This window comes from Chrysemys picta, chromosome 1, assembly GCF_011386835.1.
Source record: "Chrysemys picta bellii isolate R12L10 chromosome 1, ASM1138683v2, whole genome shotgun sequence".
NCBI classification, from domain to species: Eukaryota; Metazoa; Chordata; order Testudines; family Emydidae; genus Chrysemys; species Chrysemys picta.
The window spans coordinates 179,772,706-179,798,416 of record NC_088791.1 but is presented as its reverse complement, the minus strand read 5'-3'; the positions used below and the strand labels follow the sequence as shown (position 1 = coordinate 179,798,416).

At 38.4% G+C, this 25,711-nt stretch overlaps 1 protein-coding gene across 11 annotated transcripts in view; it reads right to left on the bottom strand.

The window, feature by feature from the left end:
* Positions 1-25,711, bottom strand: part of USP25 (ubiquitin specific peptidase 25) — a 146,143-nt gene that overhangs the window by 47,118 nt on the left and 73,314 nt on the right. For all 11 annotated transcript variants that reach the window (XR_010594388.1, XR_010594389.1, XR_010594391.1 and 8 more), the window contains 10 exons: positions 21,758-21,844; positions 15,520-15,657; positions 14,348-14,424; positions 13,019-13,092; positions 9,028-9,176; positions 6,295-6,422; positions 4,479-4,574; positions 4,040-4,201; positions 634-842; positions 78-148 (listed from right to left, as the gene is read on the bottom strand). Coding sequence is in view for 5 of the 11 variants with exons in the window: in XM_005294638.5 (XP_005294695.1) it covers positions 78-148; positions 634-842; positions 4,040-4,201; positions 4,479-4,574; positions 6,295-6,422; positions 9,028-9,176; positions 13,019-13,092; positions 14,348-14,424; positions 15,520-15,657; positions 21,758-21,844 (1,191 nt within the window). In the remaining 6 variants the exon portion in view is untranslated. The remainder of the gene's footprint in view (positions 1-77; positions 149-633; positions 843-4,039; positions 4,202-4,478; positions 4,575-6,294; positions 6,423-9,027; positions 9,177-13,018; positions 13,093-14,347; positions 14,425-15,519; positions 15,658-21,757; positions 21,845-25,711) is intronic.

The following is a 25,711-nucleotide window of genomic DNA, read 5'->3' as shown; positions in this document are numbered from 1 at the left end:
GAATTAAAGAAACATCTTTCATTACAAAGATTAAAATGATCTATTTTTTGATTATCTCATGCGGACATCTTACTTACCTGGACCATTGATTTGTCAGAGTACATCAATTCAATTGTCCGATGTATTCTAGATATGCTTTCCTGCAAGTCTAAGGGAATAAGGGGAAAAAAAAAAAAAAAAAGTCATATCCTTCTATGCCACCACTATGAGTTATCTATATGCTTCTACAATATGCTACATCTTCACTTTTTCCAACTTGAAGGCTCAAATAAGGATAAACAGTCCTAATCTTATTTAAAAATTGATGTTAACCACTCACATGCCGGACACTGAAGTTTCTCAGGTCTGAATGCAAATGCCACAATCCCACTTGTACCCACAGCAATGCCTGCATAGGGTACAAGCCCAACTCCAATGTGAAAAGGCAAGGTTTGGGGCTAGAGGTGAATGCTTTACCATCTGAGACAGACTGATGTTTTTGTTAGTACTAGATTTTTTTTTTCCAAAATGTAAATCCAGTAAGAATTGTGAAAAATTATTTAAGTCAAACACACTGATTTTCTTCCTCCAGAACCAAAATATTTTCAGTAACCCTTTTCAAAAGCAACAGTAGTTCCTACTTTCTCTCAGTACCTCTAGTGTCATTTTCTACTTCAGTCCTCCAACGATGTAAACAGCCTTCTAACACTGAAAGCTCTTCTTCCGTGATGTGTCTTGGTGCTGGATGCATTGGCAGGTCTGGAGGAATTCGGGACTGTGTGAATGGTTTGTGTATTACTGATCTTTGTACAGGTGATGTGCTTGGTATCTCTGATGATGAAGGCCCCTGTTGCTCTGTTGTGCTGTATTTATTTAAAATATGAAATGAGACTTCAAACTTCCTATACACACGCAATAAACTACAAAAATTGACTTCACAGACACTTGGAGCTGAAATATAAACCAACCAATCCCTAATCATTTTTGTTTTTTAATCTGAGCAATTTTAAACACTTTAAAGCTAATAGTTATCAAGTTAAAGCAACACAGTCCAGAGAGAGTATTTTAAATACAAAATGGAGTCACCATGTGACTTCTTATATCTTCGTAGTATGCCATGTGGCAACCACAATGACAAGAGAGACAATCACAATTAAACCTTTCAAGCCAGAGTTTACTTTATCAAAACTGATCAGAACTTCTGCATAGTATTACAAAATTGCTTAACTAATCAAAGTGGTTCAAAGCATGTGCTGCTCATCTCAAAGAGGAAACACTATATTATATATATATTATATGGTTTCATCAAGGCAATTTTTTCCTAATTCAAGTTAATACCACAAATTTCTAGTTTAAGTACCGGTTTCCTTACACCTTGTCCACAGTAGACTTTTTCTTCAGTTTTCCACCATTGCTAAGATAGTATTAATCCAACAGTGCTAGCAACAATGGGAGCTCCAGTGAGCGCAAGCTACTGGCATTTTACAGCTCCTCTGAGAAGGGTAAACATCTGCGTTAACACAGCCACAGCACTACTGCACACGAAGAATTCATGTTCCCTGCAGATTCTCCCCCTTCCCCTTCTAATAATACTCTCCGCCAGGGAGACGCTGCAATTATACCTTTCGCCCAGCAAGGGCTGCTGTGGTACCAGAAGAGAGGGCAGCCAGCACAGGGCCTGAGCAGGCACCTGCAGAGGGGGAGGGTTGCTTTCCTCACAGCACCCTGCCCATGGGGCCAGGCGAGGAGGTATAAAATATGGGAGGATGGACAGAACAGGGCATACAGGGTTGCTGGGGATCACAGACTGGGGTTCAGAAGGGCTAGTGGGGGGGGACAGAATGGGGAAGGGGCACAGGAGCTAGTGGGGTGATAGCATTGAGCCAGTGGCTGAATGGCAATGGGTGTGAGGGCCACATAAGGATAGGATGAGAGAGGGGTGGCTGAATGGGAGTGCAGGGACACAGGGGATGGGGAACATGTGCCTGACTGAATGGGAGAAGCTAGGGGTCAGCCAGGGTCTGCCTGGGGGAAGCTCCCCAACTCCCTAACAATCCCTCCCATGCAAAAAGACCCCAAAAACTGTTCCACACTTCTCCCACCCATATCCAACAACCCTCCAGGTTCACTCCCAGGCTCCTGCCTAGCCATTATTTCCCTCTCCCTCAGCTCCTCTGTTACCCCTGACGTCCCCAAGGCTTTGCACTGCTTCTGAGAGGGGTGGGAAATACGGTTCGGTATTGTAGTTTAAATGAATTATTACTCAAAGTTCTGTATTAATATGCCTAGTAAGGAATCTATTTGTCAAAGAACATTTCCTGAATCTTTTTTGTTGTGTGTATTGTTACAGATATATGTGCTGACAGGTATTTTGAAATAAGTTACCAAAATAATTGAAACTGGCGTGATTATATTGTGTTATTTTGAAAAGTAAGATATGCAAAATAATGTAGAATTTTAAAATGTGCACAGAATTTTGAATTTTTTGGCACAGAATTCCACCAGGAGTAACTATTACTATCCCTAATGGTAGCAATGGTGGGAAATCAAAACACAACCAAGTTTATACACAGCCCCAGAGACCACTTTTGCCCTTGTGCCTTCCCATTTTGGCGTCAGCTAAAAAGCTTATGCCTAGTTTCCAGATCTGTACATATGACAGAGCCCAAATTTGTTAACCTCCTGAGGCATAATCCTAAGTAAACAGGTAAGTGTTTTGCTATGAAGGTTATCTGAGATCGACTGGCGTATATTGTCACATGGAGAACTCACGGAATACTTATAGCTGACGTTACGCTAATCTGCTTTGTGTTTTTAATTTTTAACATATGGGCCTAAAAGTCACAATACTCACATCTCACAAAATGAACTCAGTACACAGCACAATTTTAAACAGCAAAGCACTTTTTGTAGTGTAATTCAGGCAAACAGTGTTCTCTTGCTGGAGTCTGTCATCTGTTTTATTAATAGGAAGTTTCTATATTCATGGTGATCACAGCAGTACCAGCAAAGCACTTCAGTGCTTTTTAAAAGAAAACTTTTGATCCATTTACTTCAGCAGGGATACTCACAAGTTACTCAAGTCTTTAGTTGCTTTGCTGGATTGGGACCTACTATCCCAATGAATCAGTTGGTATGAAAGCACCGATTCATTGTCACAGTGTTCATAGTGCCGTGTTCGATCCCAATCTACAAATCTCTCAACTCCATTTACTTCAATGGGGTGGAAATAAGGGCAGAATTTGACCTCTGTCGGCATGGTATTTCAACACTTACGTAAAATATGAAAGCAAAATCTTTGCGAATGAGTTTAACATGGTCAAACAGCAATTAAAGTAATGAAGCACAAGAAGAGCAGATAGCATATGATTGAGATTTAGAAATGCAGATCTTTGCTGGATTAAAGCAACACTTGAAGCCATTCAACACATGCATGTGCAAAATTCTGCGATTCTGATCATATATTTTTCCAATGATGTATAAATTATAACCTATAAAATCTTGTACTCATTTTGGAATTGCAATTGTCACTCAAACTATTTATAACGATTCCGTTTTTTTAGGAAAGTTTCAGTTTTATAACTAGAATCAGACATCATATTAACAGAGAACAGATGAGCTCACAGTGATACAATTTTGTGACAGTAAGATAAATTTTTCTTAGAAATAATTCACAACACACAGCAATATGGCTTCTTGTTTTAGTTTAAAATTGACAAATCTCCACCAAAACAAAATTAGAGAATAGGTTTTTATAAATACATAACAAAAATACTCCATATATAGATAGCATTTTTGTATTACTGAAAAATATTCATGAGGAGGAGCAGCAAATCCCAGAACTTCCCATGTTAGTTAGGAGCTCTGGCTTTTAAGAGGGCTCACTTTTACCATTATTGCATTATTTTTTAAAAGCACTCATCTCTGCCTCCTCCTGGTCCTTCCTCATACTGGAGACAAACTTCATTCCTTAAAAGTGATCCATAATTTGCCTAAAAATAAACACCTAAAACTAGAAATGCTAAACACAGGACACACACAAATGAGATCTCGTTTTTACCTTGGAATCGTCTGTGTTGTTACAGTACCACTAAGGGGAGCACTAGCATCAATATCATCAATCGGAGAAGTGCAGACAGGTTTACTTGATGCAAACTCCAATGCATACTGTAGGACATCTACCAGGGGGAATCGTTTAGGACCAGAACCATAGCTTAAATATCTGTTAACCATAGAAAAGTATAAATATCATGACACTCATACAAAATGGAATTTTTGGCAGACTACAAGTAAAATAAACCTGTCATAATAAAAATTCCATGCATTTAGTTATTTTGCTTAAATAAACATTCCACAGAAGTTGCAAGTGGAATGGAAAAAAGGTCTAAGAGAAACTTCGGAATGCTTATTTAAATATAAAAGACAATGAATTATTCTGCTCTGTACAGGTACAATTCAATGTCACTTGCCCTTATGTTTAGAAAAATTATCTATAGTACCGTTCTAATCTCTGCTGTAACACTGTGAGATACTCTTTAAGTCTTTTGATCTCATCCCGTTTAATTCTTGTAATTTCTCTGTTTTTGTGCATGTATCTGTGAAAACAAAATGGTAGACAAGGAGTCACCCGGTTACATTTCAATACTGACACTGAACTCTATTAAACTGTCATACACATTCACTATCAAGAACTAAGTTTGAGTCACTAAAATCATTTTTCTTCCACTTACGATGCATTAAAAAACACGTATAACAGAAGAGACTGATTATAAGGCCATGTCTACACCACGGGCACTACAATAGCATAGCTTCATTGTTGCAGCTACACTGCTGCAGCACTATAGTGTAGACACTTCCTACACGATCAGAAGGGTTTTTTCCATCGATGTAGTTAATTTAACTCTTTGAGCAATGGTAGCTAGGTCAACAGAACAATTCTTGCATCAGCCTAACCATGTGCTCACCGGAGGGGGTCCAGTTGGATTAACCACAGCTTTCAAGAGTATGAATTTTTCACAGCCTTAAGAGCCTATATCCACCTAACTTAAGTGTAGACCAGGCCTAAGACATTTACATTTGTTTGTCCACTATTCATCAGAAGCATATTTTTAATTAATTTCATTTTGAGTTGAATTACTTCTACAAAATACAAGCTTATGCTAATCTTTGGCATCATATATGGCATTATAAAACTTTTCTGAAAGTCTAGATTCCCGAGCTCTAAAACTCGGTCAACACAACAAATACAAATATATCGTAACTACTTCTCAACATGCTTTTTGATAGTTATAAGAAGCATAGTTTTAAGTTGTGTCCACACAGCAACTCTTCTGACTCGTAAAAATGGTCTGTCCTCACAAACACGATTGGTTTACACCACATCATCAGCAGCTAACAGTGTTTCACCCTGCACTCTAAACTAGTATAGCACCTTTTTTTTTTGGCAGTGTGTACATAACCCTCAAGTGCCCCTATGTGGCTTAACAGTCTGTGCAGTAATGTATTCCATGTGCACGTCTTAAACACCAGGGAAAGAATATTTGCAACACTATGGGATAACACTGTTCAGATTAACCATTTAACTAACTAGTTATAAACTGGGTCAAAAGCTGTAGTATAGAGTGTTTCAGTAATATAAATAGCAGCATACTTCCAATTTTTGTCATTTACATGAACCTACTAAAATGATCATTACAAACCATTAACAATCAAGCTATTCTCTCTACAGTGTAACATTACAATGGGCTTAAATTGCAGCAAGGGAGGTTTAGGTTGGACATTTGGAAAAACTTCTGAACTATCAGGGTGGTTAAGCACTGGAATAAATTGCCTAGGGAGGTTGTGGAATCTCCATTACTGGAAATATTTAAGAGCGGGTTAGACAAACACCCGTCAGGAATGGTCTAGATCAGTGGTGGGCAACCTGCGGCCCATCAGGGTAATCCGCTGGCAGGCCGCAAGACAGTGTTTACATTGACTGTCCACAGGCACGGCCGCCCGCAGCTCCCAGTGGCCATGGTTTGCCATTCCCGGCCAATGGGAGCTGCGGGAAGTGTCAGCCAGTGGACAGTCAATGTAAACAAACTGCCTGGCAGCCCGCCAGCGGATTACCCTGAGGGACCGCAGGTTGCCCACCGCTGGTCTAGATAATTAGTCCTGCCACGAGTGCCAGGGACTGGACTAGATGACCTCTTGAGGTCCCTTCCAGTTCTAGGATCACCATGAGTTAACCCATCATAAGAAGAACTGGCAGTTTAACCAATTCCATGTGATTTAATCGCACTTTAAGATTCTGCTAAATACATTATAACGTACCTGTCCAGATATAAAATCGGAGGAAATTCTAATTTGTTGTGGATCTTCTCTGGCCTTCCCAAAGCCTGATTAAACTCAAATCTTGAGAGCTCAAAAGTTAAGACAGGAGGAAGTTCAGTGAACCAATGCTGAAGAAACAAACAAAAGAAGCACACAGTAAATTCTTTTCAACCATACTGCAACAATGCTTCCAACACTGTGGGTAAAAAAAAAAAAAAATGTCAACAATGGATCAGTGTCAACTTTGTATGGTTGCCCCACCTTTCATCTTTAGTTTAAAGAAGACTGATTGTTTCTATTCAAACTTCAGATCATTAGAGCCCAATTGTTACCAACAGGTTTACCCTGTGTGTTCAACCCAGGTAATCAAGAGTTCTCAGTATCTTTCACACCCCAGCAGTTCAGTACAGAATTAAAACCTGGCAGAAAGTCGGTCACTTTGAGAGTAGATATGGATCGCCAGTGTTTGTAACCACATACGTTTAGTTACTTTCCAGGCTCTTATGGCTGCCAAGTTTTGTTTCCTTACATCACCAGTTGGGACAAATGGCAACCTGAGGTTTCTTTCTGAAGTGGTATATCCTTTGTTAAAGCTATGAGAAATTCAGCCTTCTGCAATACTTCCAAGACCTTAAAGATTTGCTGGCTATTTCCAAAACAAATTACCGATATACTCATTTTAAATATTTAATACCTTCCACAGGAAATATGACTAATTTACTGTACATCTGATGTCATCTTAGATTGGTAATTGTGCAGCAATATTTTTCTTTGCTGGAACTCATATATTTTCTTTCTGGTTGTACCACTGTCAACAATTCTTTATTATATGCTGCATGACTGTTTTTGCTTCTGCCTTCATATAGAAATAGAAGCCAGGTTTATTAAAATACAGTGTCTAACTTCACAACATGTAAAGATGGGCAATCGAGAACAGCACATGGTCATTCTTCTCTGTTTTCTACAATTTGTCAACATTCATATAGTAGGTTCCAAAAACCACTGAACCCTGCAATTTGTATCTAACAGATTATAATTAACTGCTCCATTTCAATTGTGTGTGCACGCGCATGTGTGTGTATGCACAATTTTGATGGTGTCGTGTCCACCGTGTTCACAACATACAAAAACCACTGACTTTCATAAAAAAATTGTGCTTCATACTGCACTGAGATACATGAGCGAAGTCTTTCTTTGTGTGTTTGCTTCAGGAAAGTTGTTACAACTTCAGCATAAATTCAATTTTTTTACGATAAGGCTGTAGGGTATTTGTGTAGGTGACCATAATAAAACAAATAAAACAAATAGAAAATGTCATCTAAAAAAGCAGCACGAATGTGGGATCTGTAGGCAAACGTAAAACAAACAGCAGCTGACAGTAAAGGAATTAGTGCAGGAGAAATTTTAAAACTTTTGTTAGTATTAGCAAATTGGAAATTACAGCTACAAATTGGAGGATGCTTTTATTATGCTTTGTAATTAAAAGCAAATGTATATTTTGACATCACTTTAAAGGAAGTAACATTTTGTTATTGTAACATTTACACGAAAGGAAGGACATCTGAACTAAGGAGACAACACAATCCTTTTAGGAAGGATTTCACATTCTTGAAATAGGTGTGACAGGATAGCGAAAATACATGAACTGAGAGAATGTGGCTTAAACATTATGGGAGGATGCGAAAAAAGAATCATCTCATCCCCTTCTACTTTTGCATACATATTGTACATTTACATCCTAATTTATTCAAATAAAAAATAAATTTCTAAATAATCCAGCCCACCCCAAATAATGAAGTGTTGACTTTTTTTTTATTTTATTATTAAATCTTAGGTCAGAGTTAAGTTCTATTAACATATTACAAACAGGCTAGTCCCAGACTAGATAGATATGCAGTTATTATGTAGGGTGTTAGACTCTTCTGAAGGGGATAAGTTGTCAAAAGAAAAAAATGCCAGTTATACCTGGCAAAATCCACCATTCTATAACATTGTACATATATATCACCTGTACGTTAAATTCAGACCAAAATTGTTACCTGCAAAATGCCAGCTCATTAGGTCATGCAGGAGCTTAAAATCTGCAGAAGCAAATAGTAAAGCACCCAAATTCACTGCCTAATTAGTCAGAAGGAACCCAGCACAGCTTAGCCTGTGTGTGCTCTCTAGGACACAGTGGTTCAATATGCAAATGAGGATCGAGTCAACCATGACAGTGAGGGGTTATGCAAATGAGCATTGTTACAGCCTGTGCCACCTTCACCACTATGTCTACCCAGGCAACTGTGTTCAAGCAAAAGCAGGGCAGCCCATGCAAAAAAAATAGTCATGTGACCCTCAATACCCTCACAGAAAGAATAAGGTGGACCCATAACTCAGCAGTGGGACATCTCCAGTCACACCGGAGACACAATGCTCACTCAGGGCTGCACTATGTAAGCAGACTCAGCAGTTTTTTTACATCAGCGTACACTTCTCCAGAGCCCGATGCTGAATTGACTCCTTTTATTTGATCTGTCAGGTGAGCAGTAGCCATTTGCACCCCTTACACACACAATGCATACTACAAAGGCATGATTTAGGATAGGCTTACGCCACTACAGCAGCAGCCTGCGTGATCACCAGCACAGTGCTGTGTGGGGATCTGCACTCTTGGTTAATAATCTTGCTTTTTATTTACATCATCATAAAGAGGCACTATTAGCCCCTACAGGAACCAAACATGTAACTCACCTCCTGGCCAGACTTTCCAGAATTTTCTGAATGTAAAGATTCAATCTCCCCTTCAATCATGGCAGCTTCTAGGCACTCATGAAGATCTTTAAAGCCATTAACCTGGAGTGGGTACTGGCCGAACATTTCTGTGTTTTCAAATTTCTTACCTTGGCAGGAGAGAGGTATTAACAATTAAGATTTTATGCATAAACATTTATCATTTAAGCTTCTAGTCAGTCATGTGTTAGAATCAGAGAATCAAAAACATATGGCTGGAAGGGACCTTGAGAGGTCATCAAGTCCAGCCTCCTGTGCTGAGGCAGGATCAAGTAAACCTAGACCCTCCCTGACAGGTGTTTGCCTAACTTGTTAAAAACCTCCTATGACAAGGAGTCCACACACTCCCTTGAAGGACTATTCCAGAGCTTAACCACCCTTACAGTTAGAAAGTTTTTCCTAATATCTCACCTAAATCTCCCTTGCTGCAGGGTAAGCCCATTACTTTTTTGTCTTCCCTTCAGTAAACATGGAGAACAACTGATCACCGTCCTCTTTATTGCATCCTTTAACATATTTGTAAAATGGTATGAGGGTCTCCCTCAGTCCTCTTTTCAGAAGACTAAACAAGCCCAGCTTTTTAAATCTTTCTTCATAGGTCAGATTTTCTAAACCTATCATCATTTTTGTTGCTCCCCTCTGGACTCTCCCCAATTTGTCCACATTGTTCCTAAAGTTTGGCACCCAGAACTAGAGACTGCTGAGACCTTGCCAGCACTGAGGAGAGCAGCACAATTACCCCCTGCATCTTACATATGATATTTCTGTTAATATATCCCAGAATTATATTAGTCTTTTCTGCAGCTGCACCACATTGACGACTCATATTCAACTTGTCATCTGCTAGATACTTTTCAGCAGCACTACTGCCTAGCCAGTTATTCTCCAATTTGTAGTTGTGCATTTGATTTCTCTTTCCTAAGTGAAGTACTTTTCACTTCTCTTTATTGAATTTCATCTTGCTGACTGCAGACCAACTGTCTAATTTTTCAAGATCATTTTGAATTCTAATCCTGTTCTCCAAAGTGCCTGCAACCCCTCCCAGCTTGGCGTCATTTGCAAACAATGCATCCCTGTATTCATACCCAACACGCCATTGTCATAGTCTTTGTACAAAATATGCCTTGTAAACGATCATTTGAAAACTAATAGCTTGGTGGTCAATAATATCATGCTGAAATACATGTAGCAACATTATATGTAACTTATGAACATAAGCGGAAGTTATGACAAATGTGTTTACCAAACACGGCTGGGGACTGGGTAAACCAGTTTCTTGAAGACAAAAGACATGCTGACGCATCTAGCCAAGGGTCAAAGTTGATTGGCAATAACTGGTCAAATGGCCATTCTTTGGCAGCAAAAGGGGGCAGAAATAGATTGATTTTCATTTTAACAAACACCACAGAACCTCTTTCACCATGAGACCCCAAGTCTCCATCCTCATAGCTTGAAGGAACTTTATCTAGGGGCAACCCTCATGGAAACGCATTTCAAAGGGTGACGGGACTATAAAAGGGAGAGGCAAAAACACCCTAAGTATCCTATCTCTATCTCACTATTTCATGTGAGAAGACAGAAAAAACAGCCTTTGGATTTTGGGAGGGGTTATGACCTGTTGCAGGAAACATTTGGTAAGAATGTCACCTTGAACACTCTAGTTTGTTAAATTTTAGTTACTCTGAAGTGTTTTATCTTTATTTCTCTTGCAACCATTTCTGACTTTAATACCTTATACTTGTACCCACTTAAAAATCTCTCTTTGTAGTTAAATAAACTTGTTTTATTCTTTAAAATCAAAGGTAATCCAGTTTTGTGTTTAAACTGAATTGTCTGGTAACTCCAACAAAAGTAGTAAACTGTTGTTCACTGACCTCTTACAGGGGCAATGAACCTCTAATAACTGGAGAGGGCTGGATACTGGAGAACACCCATTTGGGATAGGGGGGAGAGGTATCTGGAATTGGGAATGTGTTGGGGTCACCCGGCAAATGGTAATCAAGGCTGGTGAAAGACAATGTGTGACAGAAGTCACTGGCAGGCTGCAGCTATACACACACACACTCAGTGTGACCTGCATGCTCTCTGGCTGTTTGTAAGGGGCCCAGTTTGGGAGTTACAGCAGCAAAGCACTGTGAGGCACCCAAGGCTGAAGGACAGGTGGTGACAACCCCTCAGTGTCTGGATTGCACCCTAGAATGTGATATGCCTATAAAATTTGCACTACTCCCCACTCCATTACCCAAGTCATTAATGAAAATGCTGAACAGTATCAGACCCAGGACTGACCCCCTGTGGGACTCCATTAGATACAAACTCCCAGTTTGACAGCAAGCAGTTGATAACTACTCTTTGAATATGGTCTTTCAACCAGTTGTGCACCCACCCAACTTGTAATTCATCTAAAACATGTTTCCCTAGTTTGTTTATGATAATATCATGTAAGACTGGGTCAAGAGCCTTACTAAAATCAAGATATCACATCTACTGTTTTCCTCCTATCCACTAGAGGCCAGTAAACCTGTCAGAGAAAGAAATTAGGTTGGTTTGGCATGATTTGTTCTTGACAAATACATGCTGACTATTCCTTATAACCCTATTATTCTCTACGTGCTTAGAAACTGATTGTTTAATAATTTGTTCCAGTATCTTTCCAGGTTTCAAAGTTAGGCTGACTGGTGCATAATTCATCAAGTCTTCCTTAAAAGGGGGAACAAAGATAGGTACTATGTTCGCTTGTTCCAGATTATATACTAATCAATTAGATGCATGAAAATAAATTACTTTGGAGGGGAAATGATTTGGATGAAATATTCAAATGACTGACTATTTTGCTCCTCAACCACTAAAATCTACTAAATATGAATAAAGAATGAAGAAGAGAGAGGCACAGGAGGGAAGATGTTCCAGGTAAAGACATAATTGGAAGTCACTTGAAATTTGGTTGAAGTGATTTCTGTAGAAGTGGAACATCATAATCTTCAAAGTATTACAAATTTTAAACTGTTACACATTCCATAGAGAGAACAAGCTCACTTGCAAACACATGCTGGAACAGGATTTTCTGTAGCCTAGTAGGAAATATTTGCCAGTTCTCAGGAGTGTTTACACTCAACTCTACCTAAATTGTGCTGCTCTGAACACACATTCAACTCTATTGGAAATTATCGAATCTTCCTAACATTAGTAATAAATAAATAAATAACCACTATCCACATCCTTGCTTTTTCTAGGAAAAAAATGGTCACATTGGGGTCAATGTTCCTTCTCATTTTTCCCATGCATGTGCAGAACAAATTTTGTTATGTCGCCAATATGGAGGTGATGTGTGGTGGGAGTGGGGCCGAGGGGTTCGGTGTGTGGGAGGGGGCTCAGGGCTGGGGCAGAGAGTTGGGGTACAGAGTGGTGAGGGCTCCAGCTGTGGGTGCGGGCTCTGGGATGGGGCCGGGAATGAGGGGTTTGGACTGCAGGCTGCCCCGGGGCCAGGGCAGAGAGAGAGAATTCCCCCCAGCCCTCTCTCCCCGCAGCAGCCAGGGGAGAGATGCCTCTTCCCGGCAGCTCCAAGGCAGGGGCAAAGGCGCCCCCTCCCTGGCCGCACCAGCTCCGGGGCTGGGGGAGAGCGTCTTTCCCCGTCTCTGCCCCGCTGCGACACCTCCAGGGCTGAGGCAGAGGAGAGGCGCCTCTCCCTGCCACAGTAGATCTGGGCCTGGAGGAGAGATGCCTCTCCCCACCGCAGCTCTGAGTGCTTGCGCACCCCTTGATAGGCTGCTCCAGGGCCATGCAGCTGCGTGGCTTATAGGAAACTTAGGTTATGGTACATATTTTAAAGAGGTAAAGTGGAGTAAGGTATCATTTAGAAATGTGTGCAATTATACAGTTCATTTAACTAGACATATGTTTAAAAATTTATCAACTGACATCATTTCTAGTTCAAGTACAATAATATGCATACCTTCAAGCACACCCACTGCTAGAAATCGTCCATAAAACAACTCTACCATTGGGTTCTTTGGCTTTTCTCCATCCCTATAAACATGAAATATGCAACTGTAAGACCAAAAACAACAGCCACATAAACCAACAGTTACAAAAGAAAGAAGCATTTGCATTTATTACGTAAATCTATATAGTGGCATAGTTCATTTTTAATTATTGTAAATGTCATGTTTTGTACTTTCATCGGTTCATGGTAATCTAAGGATTTATGTATTCACAACGGTGAAGTGTATTTACAAAGTAAGTAAATGTATTTTATTCTGGCAAGTTCCATGCATATCCAAACTCAGAAGTGAAGTCAATTCACAAGATTGCTTGTAAACATACATAACCATGTAAGAGTGAGTTCCTGCCACCCTCCTAAAAAATTTAAATTGTTCAAAAAAATGTACAGATATTCAGTGACACAGTGAATAGTTAGCTTTTGAGAGAAGAAATTGGAAAAAGTTTTGGAAGTATTTAAACTAGTGTATTTAAAAACAAATTTTCTTTAAAGGCAAAAGCCAACTGACTGGCCAGGATTAGTTCTTTAATATTTTGCTATTTTCATACCAAGTTCCCTATGTTTCCTAAGATGAAGAAGATAAGATCGCAAAATAAATAAAACAAAAACTTACTGACTGTACCTAGAAAGAAACATATTTCCATTTAGAAAAATCAGCTTTTTACTGAAGTACAATAAGATGTTATCTGTCCCAGCAACAAAATAAATAGGTTTTGAGGGAGAGGAATAATACGAACAAGAAAACAAATATACCCTAAAGTTAAGGTCAGATCCAACTGTCACTGAATTCAACAGAAGTCTTTTCATCAGGAATTGGACTGGACCATTACAATAGTTAAAACAAGAAAATTCTCGACATTCAGTGTCCACTAATTCTTTTTAATCAATCCTAAAAATTTACAATCAACAAAATAGACAATTTGCATCTATGCCTGAAAGATGAAAAAAAATGTCCAGTGCAAAGATGAACAATGCCTATGAACAGGATTAGATAAAAAATGATAAAAATTACTGAGCCATAACTACCTTACAACTTACACCACTGCTACCACTAGTAGAGCTGCACTTCTGATATATTATAAGGCCTATTTTTTCCAGTGTAGACAGGACCCAAGTTATCTCCTTTTTTTAAATTTCATTTTCATAATATGGGCCATTGGTTGATGGAAAGGACAGAGGAGTCAGTTGTCTTTTAAAAATCAGTTTAAATGTTCTTTAGGATAGGAAATTAGATGAAGATGTATATGAATATACATTTTTACATATCAAAAAAACCCTTACCTCTCCTCTTCAGCTTTAATTTGGAAGGCATCTTCTAACCAATCTAATAGTTTGTGAGTGAATTCACTCACATCTTGCTGTTAAGAAAACAAACAATGATTAATACATATTTATGTGTATTCTTGAACACTATTAAGTGCAGGACAGTGGCTTCCGCACTTACAAGAACTCCAAAATCCAAGTGTTTCAAGGCCATGCTACAATGGTTTTCCAATCCTGGCTCTTAGAACGTGTTGTGTTCCTCAATAGTTAGTACTATCCAGACATCCCTAATACTTCGGCAGATCTCATGCACCCCAGTACTGCAATACATGCCTAAGTCCTTTGGTATATGACGTGGCGATTGATGCTATTCACATGGAATACTGAACTCAGTGTATTGTAAGCAAATGATTTAGCCACCTAAGTCCATATGGATAAAACGACAGATTTAAATAGAAACAACTACTTGGAAACAGTAAATTGTAACAGCTATGATTTAGAACAAAATAAAAGTACCAAAACTCCCCAAATGAATATATATCTAGCCTCTTCCCCTCATCTGGGGATCCAACATGCCAAGATTAATAACTGAGATGTGCTGTAGAGCCCCGCACGGCACTAGTGTAGACCCCTGCAGTGGGACCAGGATCCTACCAGTCCCGCAGGACCCACTGCCATAATAGCAGGAGCGGGTATTGTGGGATGGGATGGGATGGGAGTGGGACTAAAAATAGTCCCGTTCAGGGCTCTAATGTGCCCCCCATGAGTAAGACTCTGACAAAGACTACTAACTCCATTTAACTTCTGGTTCTTACATGTGAGGCTGGAATGCAAGAGCATGGATCTGGTAAAACTCTTTGTAAAGTAATAGTTACCACTGCTTTGAAGTTGTTGTTTTTTTGTTTGGGTGTGGGAGGGGAGGGTTAATTTAAAAGCATGTTAGGCATACTCAGCCACAAGCCTCCTTCCATTTGGAAATGGATTTAGTCCTTGTGTCTGAAAACAGTACTCCAATGAGATCATACAACATTGCACGTGGACAACAATCACATGAATAAAGGAGAATTAGAAATCTTATTGTCACCAAATATGAACATAGTATATTTTGTTTTTTATGTAGGTTAAATATTTGCTACTGTTCAGAGACCATAAGGAGATCCAATTTAAAATATAAATATTATAAATGTTACCTGCTGAGAATCATTTGATTTGAATGCATCTTTAAGAATTTCAACTGCTCTAGATGGATCAACGTATTTTCTCTTTGAACCAACGAGAAGTGCAAACAGATACCTCAATTCACGCATGAAAGGCAAATTCCTATGTTCCTGTATTAAAAAAAAATAAACAAACATTCAACAATTTTCCATGAAGTACTTTATCAGTTTTGTAACTATAAAGATTGTGTAATATGCTCCCAGTTTATAAACTAACATATTACTAATATTCAGTCTGCTACCATATAAGTTGTAAACTTAACATGAGCAATGCATGAGTGTGACCACATGATTTTTGTTTGACTTGTGCTATGTTACGTGGAATGCGGACCCCCCACCCCCAAAAATGCAGTCAAACTTGAGTAGTGAAATTTAGCTTCTAAGCTCTCGTCTACACTATGAATTTATGTCAGTATGACTATGTCACTCAGAGGTGCGGAATATTCATACCCGAGTGATGCAGTTACAACTGACCGAACTCCTGGTATAGACAGTGCTATGTCAACAGGAGGGCTTCTCTTGTTGACATAGCTACTGCTTTTCAGAGAGTTGGAGAAGCTCTCACATCAGCGTAGGTAGCGTCTTCACTAAGCGCTACAGTGGTGCAACTGTGCCACTGCAGCACTGTAAGTGTAGACAAGCCCTTAGAAACTAGACTTTAATGGTTATTTAGCCTTCAGACATCAGGCATAGCTGAACAGTTTAAGTGGTGGAAGCATGGGGTTGCGTTTAATACTATAAATGGGCTTGCAGAATTTGATTTTGATTTTTTTTTGTAACTGACAGATCAATTTTTTGTTTAAGAATTTTTATCAATTTACATTTTTTAACAGTTGCAGGAAATTATATTATAATTAACCAATTATTTAATGACAGATGTTGAGATTCAATTGTTAAACCTTTATACACTGTTAAAGAACAAGCTGTTAACACTGTCAAAATATACAAAATAAATATCCTTAAATCAACAAATCATACCTATATTTTTACTATTCATTTGCTAGTCCATGTGTAACAAACCTAATTCAAAAGTCTAAATCTCTGGTTTTCAAGTTTGGGTGCGTATGAAGAAATCAATGTTTACTGAGAATTACCAATAAAACTGTAATTCTTCCATGACTAACTATAAGGTTCAAGATGATACTCTCAGTTTACAATTAACACCAGGGAAAAAAAAGTATACTATCTAATGATCTTTCAGTTCAATAGCATATCATTTTATAAAGTGAACTTCTACATGAGATCAACTGTAATCCATGATTGCCTGAATATTAACTATTCCTGTACTAACTACCATTTCCTAACTATACTATTTACTTTACACTGCAATTAAAAAGTATGTTGGCCAACTGAGGATGGGGTGTGATGACAATATAATTGCCTAGAAATATTTAGTGTGTAGGCACACTAAGTAGGGGGAGGAATTGTTTAGAGTGGGTCCAAGAAAAGACAAACAAGAGTAATGAGATGAAATTTAAGAAAAAGAAGTAAAACTGATAAATCTCACTGTTGGAAGATTTTAAGTTATCAGTCTGTAAAAGCTTCCCAAAGAAAGTAGCAGAAACCCCATCACTAGACATATTTAAAACTAAACTTCAAAAACCCTAGGAAACAAAGCTGGAACAAGCTTATATCGGTTCTACTCAGATTTTTAGCTTATCTGCTTCTGATGAACTCACTGTTTCAGCAAACTCCCTGGAATACGTGTGCTTTAGGTGGGCCATAAATTTGCAAAGATGGCGTGCATCATTATTGCTTCCCTTGATGGAATTAGGAGCAAGATCCCCTACATAATGACCTGCTCTATCTCCTCTAATCCTATTAAAAATACCTGTACGGTAATATGTAGTTCTCTCTCTAATTTCAGGAGAGAAACAAAAATAATAGGTAGGCTAAAAAAGGGTAGGCTAGAAATAGGCTAAAAACTGCAAAATCAAGTGAACTGAAATGTAAAGGTTTAATTTATCTCAGGTACTGTATGACGCTAGCCACACCTCTCTGGCTTCTGAAAGGACAGCTAATACTGCTCATGAATGATGCTCATTAGTTAGGAAAGACAGAAAGACTACTTATTCCAAATATAAATTAAATGTACCAACACCCTAACATGGTATAGATGTCAAGCGGGCTAGTCAAACTGGTACTGATTGCTCTGTAACAAACAATTGCATAGTCTAATCAAACAAACAATGGACTTGTTTAGGCAGTTCTATGGAATGCTACCTGGTACATTTAAGAGCAATGTGTATAAAATGGTGTCAAACAATTTTTAAAGTAGGAATAATAATTGTGAATATATTCTGCATGCATGTTAAATACTTTTCATATTCATATAAGCCTCCAGAAAGATTTACCTGCTCTTCCAGCCTACTTCACAAAAAGTCAAAAAGAGTAAATGTTCATAGAATCTTCATTTAATCTAATACACTCTTCTTTCCAATGTTAATAAAAATAATGTTTTTTAAAGTTTTAAAACTGGCTTTTTAAATTTAAATCACATTTTTATTTAGGTGTTCCTAGCTCTAGTTTTCTCCCATTTTAGAGTCTTAAATTATTCAGGTAGATAGAATTTCAGATTTTACACAGCAGTATTCCACTACAGGAAATTTCAGTTTTAATGTTCATCTTTTCATAGTTTGTATCTTAGACTACATTGCATGTAGTATCTTCCAGGAAAGCATTGGGTAGGAGGAGGGTGGTGCTGTTTTAAAATTCTGACAATGTTCTGAAGAGTTTTAGGCCTAACTGAAGTGCTCATCTCATTCCTACTTTTGACTTGTTAGGGGTACTCATGCAGACAGCAGTCCTGTGTCATACAATATCACAGATGCCAATTCTGCAGAGACTTAGGCACATGTTTAACTTTAGCCAAAGGGAATAGCCCCATTGGCTTTAAGAGGAATTCTCAGTGCATAAGCCTGTGCAGAATGGGGGACAAATTGTAAACTCTTTGAGGCAGAAACCATCTTTTCATAATGTTTGTGAACACAGGGACGAGAACTTCTAGGAACTACCATGATACAAATAATTAGCAATACCTGACCAATCACAAGCTAGAATCTTCTAGCAAATATTGTACAGTTCAAAATACTTTAAATACAGGCCCACAAACATTTTTTGCATTAAGACAAAGTACAACAGTGAATGTCTATAAGACAAAGCTCATTTAGCACAGTATAAACTAAATTTTAATGAGTTTGTGTCTACAACCAAAAGAGAATTGTGTTTAGGAAAAAACTATTTGGAAAGAATTTATAGAAAAAATAATTTATATATTTTTGTGGGTATAGCAATTTGTAAAATTCAAATAATTTACCCTGCCAGTAGTTATGTTGAAATAAATTAGTTTTAAAAAAAAACAACTGTATTTATAATGTAGTGCATTATAAATTAGATTAAAACTGAACTTTGACAAATTTTCAAAGTTATGCTAAGGCTTTTATAATAGATTAAAATCTACTATTTAAATTACTCCAGTGTGCTTCTTTCTACCATTGTGCACTTGAAAATGAGTATTTTATGTAAATATGACCATCAATACCACTACTTTCTTTGTTTTAGTTTCAAATTCAAATATGTGCTCACAAAAATACGGCTTTAACATTACTACATCGGCTCCCTCATAATCTGTAATACTATGCCCTACTCTACAGGCCAAAATATGGTAGCGTGCGGTCACAGTAGCCTATGTGGTCTCCCAAAGTTACACCAGCAATAAAAAGTTATAATGCATATCTCCTTGACTATGAGTAAGTGGCCCGGAGCCAACCCATTTCTTAGTGTGGTTCTATCAGATTTGTTTGCTGAACTGAGTGATATCAGTTAAATACATGGATGACGACAGTGTTGAAGAAATACTTCATTGCTGCAGCAAATCATACTGCCTATGGTGCACATTAGCACAAACTTTCCTTTATGTACTACAGCTCTTGCACCAGTGAGAAGAGTTGAAAACAAAGTTTAAGTAACTTACCCAAGCACACCCACCAACAGACACACAAAAGCAAAGCCAAAGTTAAAATGAGGAGTTCCCGGCATCCAACCCTACTCTCAATCCATCAGAGCATGAAGACACATAAAACAAAGATCTTGAAAATTTGTGGTAAGTAAGGCCTTGTCTGCACTAGGGAAAAAAATGCTGCATTCTTAACTCATGCTAGCTAACACATGTTAGCTAACACAAGATACAATCCTAATGAAGATAAACAGTTCACCTCAACTGCTAGACAATGTTAAAACTATACTGTGCCTTATTTCACTACGATTTTATCTTGCCTTAGGCCAGGTGTACACTTACTAGCTTACACGGCACAGCTATACCGATACAGCTGTGCTGCTGTAAAAGCGCTCGTGTAGTCGCGTTATGCCGATGGGAGAGAGCTGTCCTGTCGACATAATAAAACGAGCTCAACAATCAGTGGTAGCTATGTCGACAGGAGAGCATCTCCTACTGACATAGCACTGAACACATAAGTGCTTATGCCGACAAAAATTATGTTGCGCAGGGGGGTATTTTTTCACACCCTTAAATGACAAAAATTTTGCTGACATAAGTGCTAGTATAGACATAGCTAACATGACTTAAGAAAACACCTTTTTCCTACTGAAGATGCATCCTAACAGCAAGGGTCTTTGCTCTGATATTTGTCCAAGTGCCAACCAGTAATTCTCCCTGCAGTTTCAGTTGGATATGGTGCCTTCACTTCACATCAAATTATTGCATTGCTATGAGAACAAGAAGCATTTCAACACAGAGGTGGCCGCTTTCCAGTGGTAAAGAAATGCATGTACATCAATTTATATTATTCGTTCCCCTCAGGATGGAAGGTGGTCTATAAAACATAAGTTATCATTAAACATAGAAGGAAAATATAGACCCTTACTAAGGATTCTTGCTCTCACCAACCCTATCTGAATCTCCAATATACCAGCTGCCAAGATGCCTACAATGAAGCCCATATGTTTGGCTGACGTGCTATTCCATGCATCATTAGTCTGACAAAGCCTGAGATAGTCACAGCATCTACAAGATAGTATGTTTGGAAATGGAATCTGTATAATATCGCAAGTGCCAACCCCGTGTAGGAGATGATTCTTCAATAGCAACATCTGAAGCTCATTTACTTGATGCCACGTAATGAGCCAACTGTATTTTAAGTGCTAGAAAACCAAGACAAGGAACTCAAGAGTATGTATAGTTGCCACTAAGACAGGTAACGTAACTGATGTTGAGATGCTAGACAGAGATCAGTGGGTAATGTGCAAAGAAAAATATTTTAGGACAGCTATTTGGCTATGGAAAGCTATGATGCAATCAAATTTCTTTCAATTAATAGAGTACATTGTCCCCTTACCATGCCTTAATAAGTTCCTACTACAGCCTACATGGTACCAGTTGCGCACCATCTTGTGGTCTTACTCAAATGACTCAGACGCCGTGACCTATAGTTCTCCAACCTCTGAAAATTAGGCCATGAACATCTCCAGGCTTCACTTGTTCCCGTCTGACATCACTGTAGAATCGGAGCATCCCAAGTACCTATGAATTTATCCTCTCAAACACACCCAAGAGCAAGGAAGTTATTATCCCTATTTTGTCACACTGTGGACTAAGTCACAGAGAGATTAAGTAATTCACACGGAAGTCTGAGGTAAGCTAATAATTCAATCCTGAGTAATTAACATCTGTGAAAATCAGGCCCAATATTAAACAGAGTGTGGGGCCAGGTCTAAGCTACAAACTGTTGCTGGCATAGCTATATTAGTTAGGGGGTGTGATTAGTCGTGATTAGTGACCTACACAGCTGTGCTGGCAAAAGCCCCTAGTGTAGATGCAGTTATACGGGCAAAACTGCTTTTGCCAGTCCAGCTTATTTTGCATGGGGTGGTGGAATTAAGTTGTAACAACAAAAGTGAAATTTTGCTACTATAAGCTGCATCCATACTGGAAGTGTTTTGCTAGTATAGTATGCCTGTATAACTATGCCATCAAAGCCTTCCAAGTGTAGCAAAATCCAGATGATCTAACCCCAGCCCTATATTCTACCATGAACTTGCAATGCCTCCAATCTCTCCTTCCTACAAAGCACAAAGTAAATATTTTTAGTGCCTTTGAAATTATTAACAACTAGAAGTCACACACAGTATGAAACTGAGTTACTACAGAAATGCCAGTGGGTTAGTCACTAGAAACGTATGTTTCTAATTTTACCTTTTGGTTTCGGGGCAAATCTTGAGCACTTGCAGGTGGATTGTAGTTCAAAACTAGTCTTCGAAACTCCAGCAGGTTAAACAATGACTGAAAAATTAAAAAAGAAATATTCAAATGCTTTTGCAGGGAAAAACAAAATCTTTCAAATGTGTCTTAGCAAAATAAATTCATTGTTAGAAACATGCCATTCTGAAGTTCTTTTTACACAAGTATTGTTATTTAGATTGAAAACTTTGTTTGCCATGTTTACAGTAGAGAGAAAATGTGTACTGACAAAATGGCATAGTTTAAAAAAAAGTCATTTGTATGTGATTTCTTAAGATTTATATAAATCTCAGAAATCACATACAAATTACTTATATAAAGTTTTTTTATTATAACTTAAGATGGCAGTAAAATAAGATTTCCTTTTTATAATTCAGATTTAAGCTGGCATTATTTTCAAAACAAGAAATAGAAAACTGAAGTTCTAAAGAAACTCCTACTCTCTTTACCAAAGACATTACGCTTACAAACTTACAGAAATTACTCCATGAAGATATGGTTTCATCTCTTATATTTCATAAGAATCTAAGATATTCATATGTCCCCCATCACCACAGTATCTGTACACCTCAATCTTTCATGTGCATATCCTCACAACACCCCTGTGAGGCAGGAAAGTACTAGTATCCACAATTTACAAATGGGGATCTCAGGCACAAAGTGATGAAGGGTATGTCTACTGAGGGGGAGGAAGGAAGGAAGGAAGGAAGGAAGAGGGAGGGAGAAGAGACCTTTGGCAGCAAGTTTCAAAAGTGGGAACGTCTACAGTGCTATTTTTAACCCCACAACAAGCCCAAATCAGTTGACCCAAGCTCTAAGAGACTTTTTTCCCCCCTTTCAGTATACACATACTCTCAGTGACTTGTCCAACATCTCACACTGTGGTGGAGCTAGGAATTAAACTGAGGGCTCCCAAATCAAGTGAGCTGCTATAACTTGAGCTAAAGCTCCCTAAAGAGCTACGGCTTCCTAGGGAAAGATTCTGCTACTCTTACTCACAGTCCTATTCATTTCAGTAGGACTGCTTGTGGAATAAGGTACTACTAAATATAAGTAAGAGTGGCAGATTCTGGACGCTGGTAAGTTAAAGTTGACCTGCAAGAAGGGGGCAATGATGGGGAGTTCTTGTGCCCTTTGTTTCTTCATGATCTATAAAGAATCCCGTAAACGTTGGATTTTTCTGCTGGTATTTTACTTAATTACTTTAGAATGTCATATTGTCTACCCAACAAGCATCTGAGATAATGCACTGGTTCCACATGGGGTAGGCGACCTAAAACTGTATGGGACACTGAGAATTAGTAGGATACCACATCACAGAGCAACGAAGTGAAACCTGATTGCGATGGCTCTTTATTCTTATTCGGATCATTTAAAACTCTTGAGGTTTTTTACATTAAAAACAGTTGGGAGAAAAGAACATCTTGGTCAAGTTCCAACATCATCTCTTCAATAAAGCGTTAAAAACTATTTCTAAGATTAAAATCCTTTTTACACCCTTAAGTCCTCCAACAGAGGACATTCCTAGTTGACATTCCTAGTATTTCCAAGGCTAAACAAACAAATAAAAAGCCGTTCAGAATTTCCTTATACAAGAGCCAAAAAAAAGCAATCAATTTTTTCCCTTGCAGTCACCTTTAAGTATCTCCTTTTCTTGCCAAATAAGGATGATTAAATCCATCAAGTATTTTGTTTATACTCTTCAAAGCTAGGAAAGTTGAAATATTAATATTTAATTTAAGCTTCTTTCTAGCAACTCAAGAGAAATGATGCAAAGCTACATTTCAGATGATGTAATGCATTTTGTTGATGGGCTTTTCATCAAATAAGTTACAGCACTATTATATGTACAAAATAAATCAGTTGACAGATAACGTTCAAAGACTGGCCTCTTTCCATGACTAATTCAAGTGCTATCATACAGCCAATCTGGCCAAATTCACATGCGTGTACGTACATACATACATACATACATACACACACACACACACACACACACACACACACACACACCAGAGAAAGTTATACACAAGCAGATGTTTTGACATAAAATTGAATCCACCACTTCGTTGGGATTAACAAGCTTCTGGTAAACTACTTTACTAACCTCAGCTTCTACTTCTACCCCTAGACTAATAAAGAAACATCTGTGTCTAAAAACTTATTTTATGCGCTTTGCCCATTTTATGTTTTTTAGAACAGATTTATTCAGCGGCGTCATAAATTTCTCATACAAGGTATTTAGGTATCCAAGTCCAAAACATTATGACAGCTTATTTAACTGCAGCCCGTATGTACTCAGGCAGAGTCATTTATTCATGTACAGCAGTATTTTACTACTTGTGTAATCCTATGGAAACCTGTTCAGAGTAAAATATTAATACCATGTGAGTGAGCGTAGTAGAAACTAGGCCTAAAAGTGTTACGTACCAAAAGGCAAGTAACAGAGCTCCAAATTGTATGCCATATTGACTGTTGCCTTGAATATTAGAACTAGTAAGGTAAGGAACGTCTGTGTTACAGTTATGGAGTCAAATTCTCTGCTGGTTTAAACTGACTTGCAGACCTGTACCAATTTATCTGAGTAAAGAATTCAGCCAAGTTTGCATGCAACTGTCCAGGAGAGTACTTATGAGCCCAATCATTTTTCTCCAAAAGAAAAACAGTTTTCCCATACTTTCCTCAAATCTAAATAGCAAGCCATCAAGTATAAGTAGGGGCACTGCCACGTATATGTAAGGGCATTGCCAGCAGATCGAGGGACATGATCATTCCCCTCTATTCAACATTGGTGCGGCCTCATCTGGAGTACTGTGTCCAGTCTTGGGCTCCACACTACAAGAAGGATGTGGAAAAATTGGAAAGAGTCCAGTGGAGGGCAACAAAAATGATGAGGGGGCTGGAGCACATGACTTATGAGGAGAGGCTGAGGGAACTGGGATTGTTTAGTCTGCAGAAGAGAAGAATGAAGGGGGCATTTGATAGCTGCTTTCAACTACCTGAAAGGGGGTTCCAAAGATGCTGGATCTAGACTGTTCTCAGGGTTACCAGATGACAGAACAAGGAGTAATGATCTCAAGTTGCAGTGGGGGAGGTTTAGGTTGGATATTAGGAAAAACTTTTTCACTAGGAGGGTGGTGAAGCACTGGAATGGGTTATCTAGGGAGGTGGTGGAATCTCCTTCCTTAGAGGTTTTTACAGTCAGGCTTGACAAAGCCCTGGCTGGGGTGATTTAGTTGGGGACTGGTCCTACTTTGAGCAGGGGATTGGACTAGATGACCTCCTGAGGTCCCTTCCAATACTGATATTCTATGAAAACCTGGTAATTTAACATACCTATACCATTCAGTCTTACTTATATCCAAGACCATCGGCAATACGCACTGCAAGTTCGTATCTGTTTAACATAAGCAATAAATATCCATATGAGATGAGCTCATGCAATCAGGCCATAATAAAATATGGTTCACTACAAGCTACAAATTGTAAAATAGAATAAATATGGTGTGTGCCCCCTCCCCAAATCACACCTATGTGAGCTCAAGTTGAACTGATCTCCTAAAATAAAGCAGAGAATCAATCATCCAAATCTTACTATTAATGGAGGGTTTTCACGGATATCCCAAAATAAAGAAACAATCACTCAAGTTTGATTTGTACCATCCTGTTATGCTTTTGATTAAATTTCCTATCTCTCTCGCTTTCCTGGGTTCTGACCACAAAGCAGGAAGGTGCTATTTCTCTTCCATAGGAGCAGAGTATTTAGTGAATATTTCTATTAATGACAGGCCTGAATCATCCAAATACCCAATCAGAATATTCCCAAACTACTGAGAGGTTGGGATACAGATATGAAATTTGAGACTTGTACAAATACCCAATTTCTCCCCTGACTTCTTGAATCACCAG